The sequence below is a fragment of the Prosopis cineraria genome, unplaced genomic scaffold, assembly GCF_029017545.1.
Source record: "Prosopis cineraria cultivar Desert tree isolate PC_DT_omini unplaced genomic scaffold, ASM2901754v1 PC11, whole genome shotgun sequence".
Taxonomy (NCBI): Eukaryota; Viridiplantae; Streptophyta; class Magnoliopsida; order Fabales; family Fabaceae; genus Prosopis; species Prosopis cineraria.
The window spans coordinates 25,045,060-25,065,276 of record NW_026555342.1 but is presented as its reverse complement, the minus strand read 5'-3'; the positions used below and the strand labels follow the sequence as shown (position 1 = coordinate 25,065,276).

Sequence of the window (20,217 nt, the reverse complement as noted above, 5' to 3'; positions counted from 1 at the left end):
AATAAAACACTTTCTTGTGTCCAGTCATGTTGAAAACATAAAAATTTAGATATAATGAGTTGCTTAAATCTACTCAAAAAATAATAAATTTTAAATTTTAAAAGATAGACGACATATGTAAGGGGTGTTCTGATTATGAGAATTATTTTAAATTTTTTGAGAAAAATATATTTTGAAGATTTTGAAATATTAATGAAATTCAACAGTTACAATTGAAAACACTTGTTAAATGAGTAGATTTAAACCACCTATTGGATCTAAGATAACAAACACCCCCCAACAGACAGGTACACATAAAGATTCTCGCCAGTGCACTATTAAAGTAGTGAGCATAGGACTAAGATCCATGAACCTTCACGTAGATCTCGTTCACAAAACAGTACTGTATAATAAGATCTTCCACCAGAAAAACTGGGAGACGGCTCACATACAGAAGATAAACCAAAGGCTTCAATGTAGACCAATACTTCACATAATTTTTTTAGTTGTCTGTCGCTATCCCACCTCTTATGCCATCAGATGGCATTCTCTTACAATTTTATATATATATATATATATATATATCATAACACCTCAATAAGTCACAGAAAATATATATCTGTCGTCTATTCATCCAACTAACTGAATTAAGAAAGCTGACCTCACATCTATATCGTTCTCTCACGCATCGATTTATTATTATATTACATATCCTTTAGCGTTCAATATTATCATGTCACAACACACCATAATGAAGGCGTCATCTGGTAAAGAGCTCGAGCTTGTTCTGATCATTTCTCTTCTCTTCCTTCTTCATTCATCTAGTCACTCTCTTGATAGAATAACCCCAAGCCAACCCCTCAAAGACGGCGACGTTTTGCTCTCCGACAAAGCAACCTTCGCACTTGGTTTTTTCAGTCCCACAAATAGTTCTAAAAACCGCTATGTTGGAATCTGGTATAACAAAGTTTCGACACAAACTCTTGTCTGGGTTGCTAATAGAGACCATCCTCTGAATGATACTTCTGGGTTTTTCTGGATTAACACCCATGGAAACGTCGTCGTCTCTCTCAATAATACAATCACCAAACTCGACCCGATTTGGTCTTCCAACGTTTCTCTCTCATCATCTTCCGCCAATACAATCTTCGCTAAGCTTCTCGACACAGGGAACTTGGTTTTGATGGAAGATGGTGGAAGCCAGAGAGTTCTATGGCAGAGTTTCGATGACCCTTGTGACACCCTGATGCCGTTCATGAAACTCGGATTAGACCGGAAAACCGGTTTGAACCGCTTCCTTACGTCATGGAAGTCCCCGGACGACCCAGGATCCGGGAACGTGAGCTATAGAATCGATCCAACAGGATATCCTCAACTGTTCATGTTCAGAAATGGGGATCCAATCTGGAGGGTCGGATCATGGACGGGCCAAAGATGGAGCGGTGTACCCGAGATGACACCCAACTTCATCTTCAGTGTCGTCTTTGTAAACAACGCTACTGAAGTGACTGTAATGTATGGTGTGAAGGACCCGTCCGTCTTCACCAGGATGGTACTTGAAAACTCGGGTCACGTGAGACGAACCACATGGCGAGCACAAGAACATAGATGGTTCGAGATCTGGAATGGCCCGAAAGAGGACTGCGACAACTATCGACGATGCGGGTCAAATAGTAACTGTGACCCGTACAACTTAGAGAAGTTCGAGTGTGAGTGTTTGCCCGGGTTCGAACCCAAGGACCCGAGAGAATGGTACCTCAGAGACGGGTCGGACGGGTGCGTGAGGAAGAAGAACGTGTCCACGTGTCGAAGCGGAGAGGGGTTCGTGAAGATGGCGCGTGTGAAAGTGCCTGATACGTCCAAAGCGCGTGTGGATTTGAGCGTGGATGTGAGCTTGAAGGCATGCGAGGAGAAATGCTTGAGGGATTGCTCCTGTGCGGCGTACACGAGTGCGAATGAGAGCTCCCAAACAGGGTGTATGACGTGGCACAATGACATGGAAGATATAAGAACTTACAGCAGTGTCGGACAGGACCTGTATGTACGGGTGGATGCAGTTGAGTTAGGTACTCTTTTAATAATGTTTTTATTAGAATTAAAATTCAATATTTTCTTATTTTTATTATTCAATTATTTCTAAAAAAATACAAAAATTTTTTAATTAAAAATAGCAAGGGCATGATTTAAGTATATTATCTTTGGTTTCCAAAAAATTATGAACTTACCATATTTAAAAAATAAAAATTGTAAATATAAAGTTATTTATGATGATTTATTTATTTGATTGTGGTTAAATCTGTCCTTAACACCTTAATATATAAATGAAAAGAAAATAGTCAATGTGTCTGAACAGTATAATTATTTAGAATATACATAAAAATTATACATTATAAAACTCCAGTAAACTATATCTATCTTTCTACGGTAAAATATGTCTATCTTTTTACACAGCTGAACTGATAATTACATATATACTCTCTCCATTTAAAAATATCTGGGGGGGGTGGTCGGTGGTACTGGTAGCATTTTTATGAAAAACATTGCTCCACGTATTCCCGAAATTAATTCATGCCAGATCTTAACAATTAGGATTTAGTTGGACGCTTGACTAGATCAGACTTGGTTGATCTTAAAAAGTTTCGTACATTTGATGAAAATGAAAAATAGTTTTTTTGTTAATATAATAAAATATGCATGAAATTTATTACATCTCCACATCATTACATTTCAGTATTTTCTAAATTAAAAAAATACGAGTGTTTTTTACTTGCAAAATCTATTTATTCCCTACTGATCTGTTGTAGCGTTTTCATTCTATATATGCTTATCCAAATGCCACCAAAGCTCAACATACATGCACCCGATACATACATACATACATACATTTCTTTGTTTTCTTAATTTTCATTTAGGTCAACAACATAAATAGGCATCTTAATAATCATGTCTTTATTAGCTGGACCAATTTTATTTTGTTTTGCTCATAAAGCAAATTATTGATAGTGTTTTGGTTAATTATTTAAAAAGTGACATTTAAGAGAATAGTAAACAGTGATGGAGTGGAGTAGAGTAGAGTAGGTTTTCTATCATGAGTCTCAAATTAGGAAATAGCATATATAAAGTGATTTATAAGTTTAAGTGGCTCTTCTTTCTAATATTATAGTCTTTTAAAATAGGTTCTTCTCTTAGACTTTTGCTCAATATTGGAGCTTGATAACTTTCATAGAGTCTAGTATCACAGAAAGAGCTATTCACAAAATCTCTTGACTGGCAGAAAGCTAAATGAAGTACAGTGGACTGAGTTGCTAGGGTTGATGTCAGTCCTCACAAGTAGTGAAGTTTATAAGTATAAGGAACTTTTTCACTTGACAATTAGTTTTTAGAATTGAGATCTTCCTTTAGACCTATGCTTGCAACATTTTCACGAAGACATGTTTGGTTGTTTTTACTTAGGACTTAGACCTTAAACCTATTCTACCTAACCCCTAAGCCCAAACCCTAACCCTGACTCGAGCTAGGCATAACATGAGCTAAAAGCAAATTTTTTTAATTTCATTAACTTTATTTTAAATTTTAATAAATTTTCACCTTTACTCTTAAGAAGGTTAAAAAGAGAGTTTTTTTTTAATAATTTTTTTAGCATTTAATAATGACAAAAAGGTAAAGATAAACATAGAAAATAATAAAGTGACCTATAAATAAGATCAAAAAAGTATCTTCTAGAATGCAAGCGTGCAAATAATTGGATATTTTTGGATCTTTCACCTACTCCTTGTATATATGCTATTGTATGTTTAATTGGTACATTTATGAAATGAAATATACGTGAACTCTGGTTTAATTTTAATTAATGCACGTATTCTTATTTGCAGCCAAGCACAGAAAAAAGCCCTTTGGTTCACTTGGCATGAAGGGGATGGTTTCACTCCTAGTCGTTTCCATGTTACTAGTGACATTTCTGATGATCTCTTTCATATATTGGTTTGTAAAGAACAAGAAACAAGGTACGATAAATAAGTCCCTTTCTCTAATATATATTATTGGTTCATTCAATTTTTTAAAATGAAAAAGTGATTACAAACTAATTATTTACTACCATTACACAGCAAGACGAGGGTTGATCAAATGTTCAGTAATTTTTTACTCCATCCTGATTAACAGCCAAAAGATGAACACAGTAATTTGCTTTCCTATCGACAAAATTTAAAGAAACTACTCAATCCCTTTACAAAAACATCCTAGCATGATCAATAACATCCCTAAAAGGGTGTTGAGGGGAGTCATATCTAGTGATCAGATTCAAAGCTTCCACACAATTCGCATGAACTTGCACATTATGGTTCTTTTTGTCCCAACATAGTAGTAATCCATAACTCAACCTTAACCCCTAATAAATTAATTAATTTTTTTTCAACTAATATATCTTTTTATATTTATCCTTATTTGATAGGGTGTTTCATTTCAAAACAAATATAAAATGATTTATTATTAAGGGCATTTTTGGAAAAAAAATACATTAATTATATCTTGAAACACTAAAAATACCTTATATTTTTTAACATTCAACTCTTCAAAAAATGGCTTACATATTTTTATGGAGGAAGTATATACAATGAGTTCACCAATAGCCAAGGACAAAAGCCTATATTTGCATTAAATGATTCTCTTATCATGCTATCATAAATTATTCTCATTTTTTGAAACCCAACTAACTGTTTTTGACGCAGTAAGAAGAAGACATGGCAAAAATTTGCTCAACTACAACTTTGAGAACTCTCCCAGTATGGATGACTTTGATGGGGGGAAAAATTCAGATTTACCATTGTTTGATCTTATAGACATAGCTGCAGCAACAGAGAATTTCTCTGATGCTAACAAGCTTGGACAAGGAGGTTTTGGTTCGGTTTATAAGGTACTTAGTGTCATTCTTCTGTTAACCAGTCTTGAATTTAGAAATTTCATCAATATTGTTTAGGGTTTATAGCAGGATATCTAAGAAGCACATCATTTAGGAATTGACTCCAGATTTTGATTTTAGGGTCTGCTCAGTAATGGAATGGCAATAGCAGTGAAGAGGCTATCAAAGTACTCTGGACAAGGCATTGAGGAATTCAAAAATGAGGTTGTTTTAATTGCGAAGCTCCAACATAGGAATCTTGTGAGAATCTTGGGTTGTTGCATACAAGGAGAAGAGAAGATGTTGATCTATGAGTATTTGCCAAATAAAAGTTTGGACTTTTTCATATATGGTAGGTCATGATTTTTCATGTTTCTATGTCGATCATTTTCAAATTTCATACAATAGGACAAGTCCTCAAGCATGCATTATGTTAATGATTTCTTCAAAATTCAGATCAAGTAAGGAAGTTACAACTAAACTGGAGCAAACGGTTTCATATCATATGCGGGGTTGCGAGGGGAATCTTATATCTCCATCAAGATTCAAGGTTAAGAATCATTCATAGAGACTTGAAGGCCAGTAATGTCTTATTAGACTCTTCATTAAATCCAAAAATTGCAGATTTTGGTATGGCCAGAATATTTGGAGGAGATCAAATTGAAGCAAACACAAAACGTGTTGTTGGAACCTAGTAAGTATTGCACAATTTCAAGCATATCATCAGTTCTCAACATTATGTTTCCTAGAATCCAATTTCCCTTTGTTAGACATGAATAATATTAGAGATTAATACAAAACTATGCTTGAGCATTGCTTAAACAGATTAAGTTTTTAAGTGGAAATTAATTATTCCTAGACTTCTATCCACATGCCAATCCCAAGTTTCAAAATCAAATAAAACTTGAACATGATGTTTGTGGAGTTGAGTTATCTAACTCCTACAATTTAACCTTTTAAAATGGCATTGTCATTGATATGTTTAAACTTTTAATAATTTTTTTTCTTTGTAGTGGTTATATGTCACCAGAATATGCAATGGAAGGATTATTCTCAGTAAAATCTGACGTGTATAGTTTTGGAGTTTTGCTTCTAGAGATTGTTACTGGCAAAAAGAATAGTGGTCATTATGAAGAAATCACCTCAACTTTGGTCGGACATGTGAGTATCTATCAGACACAACCACTTGAAATTAAATCTATCCCTCATCAATCTAATTATCTAATATCTTCAGATTTGGGAACTATGGAGAGAAGGTAGAGCCATGGAGATTGTTGATTCATCACTAATAGACGAGGCATGCCTTGATGAGCTTCTAAAATGCATCCAAATTGGGCTTCTCTGTGTACAAGATTATGCAACAGACAGACCAACTATGTCTTCAGTTGTTTCCATGTTGGGAAGTGACTCAACTCTTCCTTCTCCTAAACAACCAGCATTTATTTTCAAAAGATCAAATACCTGTGACAATTCAAATCCATCAACCAGTGAAGGAGTTAATTCTGTAAATGAGATGAGTACTACTGTGATCGAAGCTCGCTAAAGGCCATGACTCTCAAAATAAGCATAAATGTGTGATCTTATAAGCTGGCAATATATTATTTGTGAATGAATAATAATGCTATGTTGTCAAACATGGTGCATGAGAATGATGTATATCTTGTTGAAAGTTGGGAGTAAAAATTGTCCAACTATAACTTGCTATTTCTCATTAGCTTTATTGTTAGAAGTGGGAAAAAGTTAGAATCTTGTCAAGCGTTCTTTTTAATTTTGGGTACCTGCTTATTATATGGCACAAAATTGACCGCAGATTCCTTCAATTTTAGGTTGAAAGTTAAAATAATCACAACTAGATGGCCAATTTGATAGACTTGGTAAGATGGCGTGTTGAAACATCAAATCTACAAATTGGCTTGTACACACATGAATGCGAACTGCATATAGGCTATAGCAAGGCAATTAAAATTGAAACGATGCCTAATCCAGTCCAGGACTAAACCAGAATTAGACATCTAAACGATGGCTAACTATGATGGGGTTTACTGTTCATGAACCTTGTTTGAACAGCAACCCCGTCAAACGTTTTTTTTTAAAAAAATATATTTAGTTATTTTTTTTAAAAAATATTCTTTGAGTGTTTTTTTATATAGTTGGGAGAAATTGTGAGAATGTGAGGATTAAAAAAGCTAGGACCCATGGTTAAAAAAAAGGCAGATGTGAGATTCAAAGTAAAAAAAATATAGGGTGAATGTGAGAGTTGCTATAGAAACGAGCGGTGTGGGATATACGACAACAATATAACAAATTTAATTTTTATCGGTATAATTATATTTTTTGAATTATTATGTTAGTTCTTTATATTTTGAAACACAACCTGGCCCTCAAATTAATATGATATGTAAAGTAGGTTGATGCTTAACATGTTTATAGGACTAAATTAAATGAGAACAAATCAACTTTGTTTTTTACATATATTTTTATCCCCCCCCAAACTTTCCTGTTCTCCTCATTTTACCTTATCTCCATGTACACTACATTTTGTTCTTTTTTCCCTCTTAATTTCTGAGATTGTTTTCTTTCTTTTTTCTATCTAAATAATTACATTTCTTTACATTAATTTACATGACTGCTAACTCAATATTATGTTATTCATGTCAATAAATTTTAATGATGTTACTTCTTCTTTAAAAAATAAATTCAAAGTTGATAATTGAGAATTTGAAAGACAAATGAAATTGATATAAAAGAGGATTCAAACCATCATGTCCTACAGCTTTCAGTGACCCCATAATAAAAATAGCTTGCTTGATCTAATTCCCTGTCACTATTCCCCCTAACGCCATTGCAAAGGCTGCTGAAAGTTCAAGAAACTGTCCACCAAAATCAATTATTGTGGGAACTTCATTTTCCTCGGTACAAAGATTCGAGATAAAACGAATGCCCAATCTCATAATTCTTATTCCCATCCTCATCTTGCAAAGCTTCTATTATATGTTTCTTCTCTTACGTGCATTCACCGTAGAATGGAAGTAGTATTGCGTATTCTTAATCTCCATGAGTGTAGCAGTTACATGTAGATCTCTGAAGCCACGTAATTTCCTCTTGCCCAAGCGTTCTCTCCAATTCCTGGCAATACTTCTCCCTCTCCTTTTCCCAATACTTCGAACTCAGGCAGAATTCCAACTTCTTATTAATTACCTCCCGCTTGATAAATTCTGAATAATACACAAACTATATTGAATGAGGCGCTTGGGCCAGAATTATTACAATCAAGTGGGCAAAAGCCACACTCTCACTGCTAAAGGAAACCTGGACTGATAAGACAGATGTAAACAGCCCAGTCAACCAAGTAACAAGAACAAGAAAATGGAACAAATAAAAGAAGACTACAACAAACTAACCAAAAGCAAACAAAGATCAAGGCCCAATGTCCCACAACAAATCTGGCCCAATTATCTTAACTCTCCATTGCCCCTCAAGTTGGACCATAATATATTCAAGGTGCCCAACTTGGATAATAACTTGTCATGATTCTTTTTCCGAAGAGCCTTTCTTAGAGTATTTGCCTGTTGATCACAAGAAGTCACATAATTCAACGTAATTAATCCATTCTGCAGCTTTTCCCTCACGAAATATTTCTGTGTTTTGTCCTTTCATAATAAACAGGATTAGAAGTTATCTGGATCGCAGCCTTGCTATCAGAAACTATAGAAATAAGAGTGAGATTAATGATTTGTAAATCCTTTAATAAACTAGTTAACCAAATAATTTCAGAGACAATACTCCCCAAGCCCTCTATTCCTTTTCAATTGAGGATCTTGACACAATACTCTGCTTCTTGGATTTCCAAGCAATTATGGCACCTCAGTCCAAGTTTAATTATTTGGAGTTTTGGTATTTTTAGCCTCGGATTGGAAACCTAATTTACTTCATCCCTTTCAAAAGCCTCTTAAGAAGCTTTGGATGTCACCAAAATTTGTTAGTCAATTTGAAAGAATAATTCAAATATTAAATATAATGTATTTTTAATCTATGTGAAAACTACTACTTATTAGTGGAGTTTTTGGTATAATAACAACTATCGAGCTAGGATTTAAAGGATGCCTTACAAGGCATTACACGGTAGACAATGTGATTCTATTGGATAGTTTGATATGGGTGAAGTTAAAATTTATGGACCAAATTTGGTCTAGAACAGCATTGAGAAGATAAGGTAATCAAGCAAAGGAAGTTATTGTGACTATTCTCAATAAGCAAGTAAAAAAAAAAAAAAAGCTGCGATCTAAAGAAATAGTGAATGTGTTATGATGCAATCATTCTCAAGAAGAATCTACACGAGAAGTGGAAAATGTAATAAATACTAAGTATCTGCACTTATTCAAAGACTGAGGTAGGTTCATATTTAAATTAGAGGATTGAATTTTTTAAGGGGATAGAATGTAATAGCCCAACAATTTGAGTTATTAAAATTAATGATAAAGCATTTTAATTATCATTATATATATAATTTGGATTAGACTTAGCAAGGTAAGTTGATAGCTTCATGGTGACAAGCATTAGGTGTTTATTTATAGGTCTTGAGTTTGAATTCTCTTAGAGCATAGAGGGAAATTTATTTTTTCTTCTGCCTCAAGAAATTACTAAAATGCCCTAAATAATAATAATAATAATAATAATAATAATAATATAATAATAATAAAAAGAATAAGAAGGCATTAGATTCATCTCTTCCCCTCCATTTGCTCAAAGCATCATTTTTTTGCTAGCACAGAGAGAGCTTGGACCCTCTAATGTAACATCCCAAATTTGAATTCCCTAATTAATCAAGTTAATTGGGTTGAGCAAGGGATAATTGGGTTAGAGAGGGATAATGGACCTATTGGGAGTTGGTTATGACCCTAGGATCGAGTCCAAAGTAGAATCGAATATTATAAGCCTAAAAATAGGAAGAAAATCAAAGGAGTATGGCTCTGTGCCACGCGCCGCAGCATGTAAAGCACATGCCTGGGCACATCAAGCTAGGAAAAAGAGGAAGACCTCTCTGTGCCACAAGGTGCAGCATGTGTAGCTTGTGTTGCGACATATGATAGAAATTTGGTAGGACTTTAGAGGAGGTTATGTTGAAATTTCTACAAAAAATTATGACTTTTGTTAGCATACAAATTATATATGTAAGAATTATACCCTGTATCATGAATGCATTTATAATTAAAAAACATGACTTTCTTGAGTTAAGGTTTAAAGGATGTGAGTTTTGTGCATATTTCATGCCGATTATGCCTAAATTTTAGGGCATGACAATAAGAGAGTTCAAATAACATGCATATGTTCAAGAGTTATGGCCCTCACTGAGTCTAACCACAAGTACTCATACCATTCAAAGAATTAACTTCTTCACTAATAGATTGATGATTTGAGTGATTGATCGGTCCCATAAATGCATGAGATCGACGTAGTAATAAAAACCTAGAGTATTCCAAGAATTGAACCTAAGGGAAAGTAGTGATCCTTGTTGTTTTAACAAGACAAATAATGATAATAAAAAAGATTTGTTTCAAGGGAATTAATTAAAATTGAGGTAAACAAACGCAATATTCAAATAATGATCCAATCAGTCAATGAATGTCAGGGATTGAGTTTCATCTACCAAGACTCTTTTACTTTTACCTAATGAGATTTCTAAGCAATCTAAGCGACGAACGCTACTAAGTTATCTTAACTATCTTAAGATGTGCCTGATTAGAGTTGAATTAGCTCTAGCTAAATCCTAAAACCTCTAATTAAACCATTAAAGCCACAATCACAGCTGCCATAAACACTTAGATTATCTCTAATCCAATTATTTATGTCTATTCTCTTAAGTTTAAATCCACTCTTCTCATCTTGGTGCATCAAGCAAATCCACAAATAAAAAGCAAGGTGGCCAGCCAAACATTCCATAATAAAAGTAGAAAGAATAAATGACAATTGCATTTAACCATAAGAAACTAGTGTTTCAACAATAATAGGGATAAAAAACACAGTGAGTAAAAGGTAAGTTGATCCTAGTTAAGTTACACCATACCTTAACATAGGATTTAGCAACACATAATCAAATTAAAACTAACAAATCCTATGAGAAAAGACATTAGATCAAAGTAAAGGAAAATGAATAGAAAAGTAACTCCTAATTTAGGATAGTGAACTCTTGTTTTGTGTCTAATTGTCTCTTCCATTGATGAATAATTAGATCCTCCCTTAAGAACCATAGCTCTACTTTTTAAGTGTTTCTCTCATCTCCTCCCTGAAGTCTTGTACTTAAAATAGCTCTACCACATGTTTATGTCCTCAATTGCAGACAATTATGGCCTTCATATCCTTGTACTAGGGACGATTGTAAAATGAACACTCCCTCTCTCTTGACCTTCATTTGTGACGAGAAAAAAATTCCTTCATCTCTTAATCAAGGATGATGAAGATTCCCGTTATCTAGAGCTATAAGACCCTTCAACTAGGGATGGTCAAGATTTTTTTGCACTTAAAACTGCAGATGGTTTGGTACAAAAATTTCTTAGCTCTTTTAGGGGTCTCATTTGTGAACGATAGTGATTCCTTTAAGTTCATCCACGGACGGTAGAAGATGTCTGGGCTTCTTGCACATTCTTGGTCTACTTTACTTAAGTTATGCTTGTTTTCCCTCATTTTAGTTTCATTTTCCTTAATCATCATAGATGAGCCACAAGTGAGACTATAAACCATATTTTTTCCAATTTTAATGCTATAATGCTTCAATTTATTCAATAATAAATGCCCAAAATACAATTAAAATGGTGGCTTATCAGTTATCACAAGTAGTTTCTTGAAAATAAATGATAGTTGTTTGGGAGGAGGAAGAGTTAAGTATTTCTCTAACATGGAAAAAGGTTCTAGCATAATTGGTCTATTTGATGCATACTCTTGAACACGTATAAGGGTAGAGATTGTATTGTTGAGAAATATTTCTCATTCTTTTTAGAAAGGATCTAAGAATTTCATATGTCTACTTCGTTTTAATATTAGAAATATTGACAAGTAGATATTTTACTTAGATTTATACATATTTATTTATTAAATAATGCATTTTTTTAAAATGGATCAAATACAAACACACCTTACACTACACCTGCTATAACATCTAGGAAAATTTAACCCTAAATTATATGAGTAAATGAGAATAATTAAGTAAATTTATATGATGTGTGGTTACAGAGAGCTAATGGGTGTTTTGAGTTGTGCTTTCAGCCCTAGGATTGAGTCTAGAGTGAGGTCGAGCTACTTGAGCATGAAAAAGCAAGAAAAACAAGGAGAAATGGCTTTGTGCCACAAGTCGTAGCTCGTGGGACAAGTGCCACGATACTCGGTACACTTTCTACAGAAAAAGAGACGTGAACAAATGTGAAAAATAGAGAAAGGATAGAGAGAAAACGAAATAGGGAGAAGGAGAGAGTTTGAACTCTACTAGGGTTTGCTTTTAGACGGAAATTAGAGCATTTTGAAGTTAAAAAACCGTAAAGGTAAGTCTCCTAACCTATTCTCCTCCCTTTTCAACCTATTTTCTTAAGTCTTTGGTTAGGGTTTGATAGTAGGAGTTGATTTTTGGTCCATATAGGTTATGGGCCTGAACTCATTGGCTCAAATAAAGTTAATGAGAGTTGTTTTGAGTATTTAAACTTAAAAATTTTGGATTTAGACATCAATGGTGGTTGGGAGCCATTAATGTCCAACTAAGTTGTACGAATACTAATACATGTATCAGATATGATATGTATCCCATACATCAATACATTAATTTTTAAAAGTATAAGATATGATATGTTTTTGATACGTGTAAATATAATTATAAAAAATATTTAAAATATAATTTTAATTCAGAAAATATTCAAATTAGCACACATACATAGTCTTTTATAATAATACCAAGTAAAATATAATCATTATTGTATTTTTATTTTATCTATACCTAATTGCCTACCACCTAGTCCCTATTAATAGGTATAGTATTAACATCTCCTCCTTTTCAATCATCATAATATTACATTTTCACATTTTTATAATTAAGAAAAATGTAATATTTATTCTTTTCTAATATTCAAAACTTATTTTTTAAGGAAAATCTAATCTTTGAATTTGAAAGCAAATCAAAAAATGATATTAGTAAAAAAAATTTAATATTGCAAGTTTTAATAAATTTAATTTTTTAATTTTTTTTAAGTATCAATTAGCAATCTAGAAGTATCAGCTCTGTATCAAAAATTAAAATTTTTAAAACTTGAAAAAATATATTATTTTGATACTTTATGGATACGTATCGAAGAAGTATTGATGAGTATTGATGTTGGATATGATATCGATACAGATACATTAGGGAATTTTAAGTATTGATGCTTCATAGATGTTCAAAAATGGGTGATAAATATGGAGTTGAGGGTTTTTGTGACATTAATGACCCTATATGAGTTATAATTGTTAGTTAGGAAAGAGAGAAGTTAAAATACCCAAATGAGTAAGCCTAAATGTGAGAAGAAAAGGCATTGAGAATTTCAGAAGTGAAAATGTGAGAATTGGAAATGTGTTTTTGGTAATGTTAATTGAGTTGGTGTAACATCCTGGAAAACTAATCAGGATTAAGTTAAGTAAAAGAGAGTAATTGAGTTAATTAATGAGGTATGCAACTAGAGAAGTCTAATCACTACTACAAAAATAGGCTTTGGTGACATTTGAAATTTTAATCTTATGGCGTTTAATAAACGCTATAAATTTTAAAGCTATAATAGGTATCTCGTGGCATTTCATTAATTAATGAAACACCATGAGACTGATGTGAGAGCAAGGGCATTTAGTTTTCCAAATGCCACTTCTATTAGATCTTTTTTTTTAAATTAGAGAGGTGGCATTTTTTCCTAGAACAAATGCCACCTCTCTTGTACCTCGGATTAATATAGGTAGCATTTGTTCGAGGAAAAAATGCCACTTCTCTCAAACTCAACTTAACAGAGGTGGCGTTTCTTCCTAGAAAAAATGCCACTTCTATTACTTTCTTTTAAAATAAAAATGTGAAATAGGTGACGTATGTAGGTCTTAAAATGCCACCTATTTGTTATATTTTTTTTTGATTCATAACACAATTGTGAATTTTTTTTAGCGCTAACAACTCCAGATATTTAAAAAAAAAAGGTAGAAACACCACCTATTTGACTACAGAGGTGGCGTTTGGTCATGAAGAAACACCACCTCTTTGGTTCTTTTTTTTTTAAATTACAATAGGTGGCGTTTCTTCCTTGAAGAAATGCCACCTAATGTTATTTTTTAAAAATAAAATTTCATAAATTCATTAACCCAACTTTTAAACTAATACAAAAGATCAAATAATTCAACCAGTCTAACAGTTTACAAACAGTCCAGTTATACAATAAAAAGAAACAGCTTTGTGATACCAACAAGAAGTCTATAACTATATTAATATAGCTAAGTTCTCCAAAGAAGTTGAAGACATATAATGAAAATTTCTAAAATTTTCTACATTAATAAACTATTTAATAATTACCTATGTTCTAGCGTCCTAAAGTCAAAACAAAAGATGACCATTCTTCAATTTGATCATAAATTTGCTCATCACTATATTCCAAGCACTTTGTATCCTTATAGTATTACAAAATATATTAAAAAATGATGTCATAAACAGCCAAAAATGATAAAATTCAAATTATGTTAAATTTCATACCTCAAATGGGATAGAAGTTTGACTATAAGTGATCACGTCTTTCATGAATTTCATAATATAGTAACCACAATCATTGTTATTCGGTTGGAAAGGGTACTAAAACATTCACCAAAATATAATGTAAATTTATGAACAAAATAAATATATTGTCAATAATTTAATAATTCTCTGAAGTATAATTTATACCATGATTTTTATCCATTAATAACTTTTAGAGAATTCTTTATTTCTAAAAAGGGGAGCTCTTTATGACCTCGAAAACTGTTCAATGCCCTAATAAAATAGAAAAAAATTAATCAATATTAATTGACGCAAATTTATATAAAAATGTGTAAAATAATTCTTATAAGTATAAATACTTACTTATTGAATAACCTCAATATATTAGACCAATCCGTTGGCATATCTTCAGATAGAGGATACAAATAATAAATTAAAGGCAAAGGAACAGCCACAGGATTGATAACAATCAAAATCTAATGTTTCCTAAAATATTTAAACTTTTGTTATGTCTTAATAAAATTGAGGTATCATACATAAAAGAAAAAAAAATCAATACACTGTTTACCCTGCATTGTAAGGAATCAAAAATAACATATGTTTTCCAACTTTTGCCTTCCCTGTGAACAATTCTTTTACAAGATTTATTTGCTCAGATGGACCCAATGTCGACCCATGACTAATATCATGAGGACTAATAAATGCAAATATATTCATTTTTTCTGTGTCTTTCAGAAAAGAAATGTACAAATACCCTGATAAACAGTAAAAATTTGTATTAAAATCAATCATAACAAATGATAAAAACATCAATATCAAAGGATATTATAAAAAAAGTACCTTATCTAAGTATTGATAGCAGAAGTACTCGCCCATTCTCGATTAAGTACTTCCATGATGGTATTTCTATCAAGATATTCCCAACTATCTTTACAATAGATTTTTTCTTAAAATCTTATTTCAATTGTTTGGCCACTAGCAGTAAGCGTTGGAAAAAGAGATCAAAGAGCTTCACGATAATTATTAGCCCTTTTCATTTTTGAAGCTCCATGAGATACACTTTTGTGCTTATGCATGGTATTTGATTCCTTATAGATAATACCATGCAATTCAATTATTTTCTTATTCTTTGATTTTGATTGAGTCTATAAAAATAATATAAAAAACTAAGTCATCAAATTATAATTACATGTAAAAAATTATAAAGAAGTTTGAATTATATAATTACCTTGTCAAATGACTCAATGAGATATAGAGGCCACGTAATAAAAGTCCCCTCTGCATCTTTAACCAATACAATATCTTCATTAAGAGGTATTGGTAACTTGGCATCATCATTAGTGCAAATGTCTATAGAAAATCATAATGTGCCAGGGTGTAATGGTATTGTATGTAAAGTGTCTTCAATGAAATTGTAAATAGTACCCAAGGCAACTGCATTTTTAAAGGGAATTTTTGTGTACAATTTGCATTTTGATTCTCCTTAGAAACAAAGAAAATTTTTAACAATTTATATTATAAAATTAAGAATATAATTAAAGTAGTATAGAAAAAGTATTACCAGAGGGAGAGCTGGGTGGTTTGACACAGAAGTACAGCTATCCGTTAAACTAGGGCTTTCAACTGCTAGAATTCTCACCGAGCCTTGTTACATCATATCATTCATTTGTTGGAATAACTTTTATTTTGTTCTTGTAATTGACGATATTGTTCTTCATAATGCTACTTATGCATATTTTGTTCCAGCATTTGTTGTTGAAATGTATTCATTTCCTCTTTCAACTCAGCAATTACACTCTTGTTTGAGCGTCTTCTGCTACTGAAATAACTGGTTTGGGTAACACCAAAACCAACCCCTTTGACACGACTGGGACTTCTGGAACATTTAATGCCTTGCTAAGGATATCTTTACGACCAAATTGTTGTGCTTCTTCTGACCTTTCTTGTGATAAATTTTGCTATTATATAAAATATGAGGTTTAGTTTCTGGTATAAAATATTAGATTTAAACAAGAATTAAATATGAATAATTACACAAGTCTGCAGACTTGCCTTACATTATTATCTTCAATTTCACCTTTTGAATTTAGTCGTCCTTCAACCCATACTTCATGTCTTGTAAGTTGTTCACAATTTAAATTGTCTTTTTTTATTTACATATTAAAATAATTAACTAAATTCATAAATAACTCAAACATATAAAATAGATACATGTAATAAGTATTAAATATAAGATATGTACTTTATCTTGTTTAATGACTGTGTATCCTTTCCGTCCCTTTCTAAAGAGATATTTTTGGCTTTTCACTAATCGACGGTATCACTCGCTTTTCAACTGTTGAAATGAAAAGTGAATGCATGTTAATTTTATATAAACAAAACTATATTTAATTAGCTAAATCTAGCATTAATTACCTTAAATTCTTCTATTGTGTGCACTAGAACAAATTCATCCCAATCTTCTTGAGATATGATTCCATCATAAAGTTTCGGTGGATGTTCAATGATATTTTGATTATTATCTATTAAATACCACTTGCAAATATTTGCACGAAATTTCCTAAGAAGAACCCTAGCTTTTTTGAGGACATATGTTCTATGAATCTCATCAAGCTCAAAACAAGACTGAAAGAAAGATTAAAAATAATTTAGATCACTAAATGTGTAGGACAAAATAATCAAAAAAGATAAAATTTTAATGACTTCTTTTTTTTATCTCAACTTGTTCCCATATGAATCTCTTGTACTCATTCGAAACTTTTCTCCAATCAGTAACTATAACTCCATTTGGTTTTATTAGTTGACCCCTGATATTCCAAGCAACTTATAGCTTTATTCCCATGCTTCTATTTCTGATCAACTTGGCCATCACAGTTCTACCATGATGAACATCTCGAAACATTTTCTCCTTTGTTGCTTGAGGATCATCGTCATTTGAATTGGTAAGAGTTTCGTCATTGCTATGAGAACTCATTGTCCTTCAAGTTAAAATTGATACATTAATATATGCATAAGTAGAACAAACAAGGTAAATTAATTTTGAAAGAAGTAAAATAAAAAATAAAATTACTTTTCTATTTTTTCTTTATTTGATTTAGACTTGACAGGTTAACCCATACCTCATCTCCATGATCATCTCTCATGTACAAGTGCTCCTCTTTAATTAAATCATTATCAAAAGATTGAATTGTCCCATAGAAAGGATCATCTTCAATATTCATATCTTGATTACCATGAGCTTCATCATCATCGTCATGTTTTTTGTTTGACAAAAGTATAATAGACCAATTTTTTTTTTGCAGGATTAGGAACGAAAAATACTTCTTGAGCTTGCGAAGCTAAAATAAAAAGGTCATCTCTATACCAACCTTAGAGAGATTTGCTTGAATAAATCTAAAATCATCAATTCAGAATCTACTATAATTGTTAACCCACCTACATCCAAAGATTGGCACCCTAAACATAGGGTAATCCAACTCCCATATACATTCAATAACACCAAAGTATGACATTTCTGCATAGACAGGGTTGGTGTCTTTTGAAATGGATACATGTAGACCACCAGCAATAAGCGTTACTTTGCTATTCTGCAGGGTGCTTTGATCATCTTGATCTTTGGTATAGAAAGTGTAACTATTGATTATGTAACTAGTGTGAGATAAAACTTGTAAACTTGGCCCCTTGGCTAGCCATCTCAATTTTTTAGAAACATTATAAGGATCTTTCTCCGACTCCTCAAGAATGCGACTTCTAAACCATTTTATAAATTGTCGATTGTGTTTTTTTTGTTACAAGATTCTCATTTCTAACACTAAACATGTCTCTAAGAATATCCTTGTGTTCTTCCACAAATGGCTTAACTTCTTTAGTGTTGTGCAAAATATATAAATGAGCTTGTTCACATTCAACTGCTGAGATGCTAACAACTTTATTTCTAATTATTCTTTTCCCTGATCTTTGTCCATCATAACGAGACTTTGGAATCCCTATAGCATTAATGTTGGATAGATAATCTATACACAATTCAACTGATTCTTCGACTATGTACCGTTTAGCGATACACCCCTTAGGTTGATATTTATTCTTTACATAGCCTTTTAATATTTTCATATAACGCTCAATCAGGTACATCTATCTTAAATATGCTGGCTCGCACATTTGAACTTCTTTGACTAAGTGGACAGTTAAATGAACCATGATATCAAAGAATGAAGGCAGGAAATATATTTCAAGTTCACATAGGGTCAAAACGATTTGCCTTTGTAGGGCTGGAAAATTTACAAGGGTCAAACCATTTTATTATAAATCATCTTAAAAAATAAGCATAAATTAGTGATGGTGCGTCACAATTTTTTTTTGGCAAAATAGATCTAATGCCAATTGGTAAGAAATTTTGAAGAAGCACATAAGAATCATGAGATTTAAGCTCCTATAACTTTAAGTCTTTCATTGATACAAGATTCTTTACATTTGAAGAATATCCCTCTGGCACTTTAACAGTATAGAGGAATTCAAGAAAACATTTTTTCTCTTTGTTCGATAGAGTGTAAGTTGCTAGTGGTAGATATGTGCAATTTCCTTTCTCCACTGGAGCCAACTCTTCCCTTATTCCCATAGAAACCAAATCCAACCTTGATTTGACACTATTCTTGCTTTTTCTTGGCAACTGAAGCAATGTCCCAATCATACTGTCACAAACATTTTTTCAATATACATCATATCAAGAAAGTGTATTATATGTAAGGACTTTCAATGTGGTAGATAAAAAAGATTGATTTTTTCTTCCACCCACTTGTTGCAACATTTCTCGCAAAGGGTTTACCAAAATGATTGTCAAGATCTTTCACCTTTTCAAACACATTCATGCCTGTCTTCAGCCTAGGTGGTTTCTCTTCTTCGGATTCACTATTGAAAGCTTTTGTCCACATTCTCCAATGATGTATCGAAGGCAAGAATCTACGATGTCCTATGTAAATATTTTTTCTACAATGATCCAACCGTATTAAATGAGTGTCTTCTTCACATATAGGACACGCACCATGCCCTTCAATGAAAGATGTAGAGAGGTGGCGTTTGTTTGAAGAATAAACGCCACCTCTCTGAATAAAAATTAAATATATTTAATTGATCATTATTTATTAATATTTTATGTTTTATTTTTTAATAAATAATGTAGAAAGGTGGCATTTGTCTGAAGAACAAACGCCACCTCTTTGACTAAAAATTAAAAAAAGTTAGCTATCATATTTATTAGCAAAAATATGTATTTAGTGAAAAATAGATATATGTATGCAATTAAAGTACTAATAAAGTAATAATAAAAATATTATTATAGTTATTGTTATTAATAATTATCTGTATTGCTTAATAATTAAAATCAAATAGATACTAAATAATAGGAAAAATAATAATTAATATTTAATTGATAATTATATATTAATATTTAATATATTATGTTTTTTTAATAAATGATATAGAGAGGTGGCGTTTGTTGAGGTGGCATTTATTCAACAAATACCACCTCTTTAAATAAAAATTAAAAAATTAGCTATCATATTTCATAGCAAAATATATATTTAGTTAAAAATAGATATATGTATAC

The 20,217-nt window shown here is 32.0% G+C and overlaps 1 protein-coding gene across 4 annotated transcripts; it reads left to right on the top strand.

The window, feature by feature from the left end:
- Positions 1–724: 724 nt before the first annotated feature.
- Positions 725–6,590, top strand: LOC129285509 (G-type lectin S-receptor-like serine/threonine-protein kinase RKS1). Of its 4 annotated transcripts, none has more exons than XR_008587227.1 (7): positions 725–2,045; positions 3,852–3,983; positions 4,707–4,891; positions 5,018–5,228; positions 5,333–5,570; positions 5,973–6,037; positions 6,111–6,187. XR_008587227.1 is itself a non-coding variant. In XM_054921246.1 (7 exons), exons 1-7 carry the CDS (start codon positions 731–733, stop codon positions 6,417–6,419), a joined length of 2,538 nt encoding a protein of 845 aa, XP_054777221.1. In that variant the 5' UTR covers positions 725–730; the 3' UTR covers positions 6,420–6,590. The 4 variants fall into 4 exon arrangements, 3 of the variants coding, with proteins under 3 accessions (XP_054777221.1, XP_054777222.1, XP_054777223.1); XM_054921246.1 differs by having other exon boundaries at positions 5,890–6,037; positions 6,111–6,590; XM_054921247.1 differs by lacking the exons at positions 725–2,045; positions 3,852–3,983 and having other exon boundaries at positions 4,713–4,891; positions 5,029–5,228; positions 5,890–6,037; positions 6,111–6,590.
- Positions 6,591–20,217: the final 13,627 nt, after the last annotated feature.

Excerpts from the sequence above, each read along its gene's own strand:
- LOC129285509 (XM_054921246.1), top strand. The coding sequence starts at position 731 with ATGAAGGCGTCATCTGGTAAAGAGCTCGAGCTTGTTCTGATCATTTCT. Across the intron at positions 2,046-3,851 it reads GGTGGATGCAGTTGAGTTAG|CCAAGCACAGAAAAAAGCCC; the intron begins GTACTCTTTTAA and ends TCTTATTTGCAG. Across the intron at positions 5,571-5,889 it reads AAACGTGTTGTTGGAACCTA|TGGTTATATGTCACCAGAAT; the intron begins GTAAGTATTGCA and ends TTTTCTTTGTAG.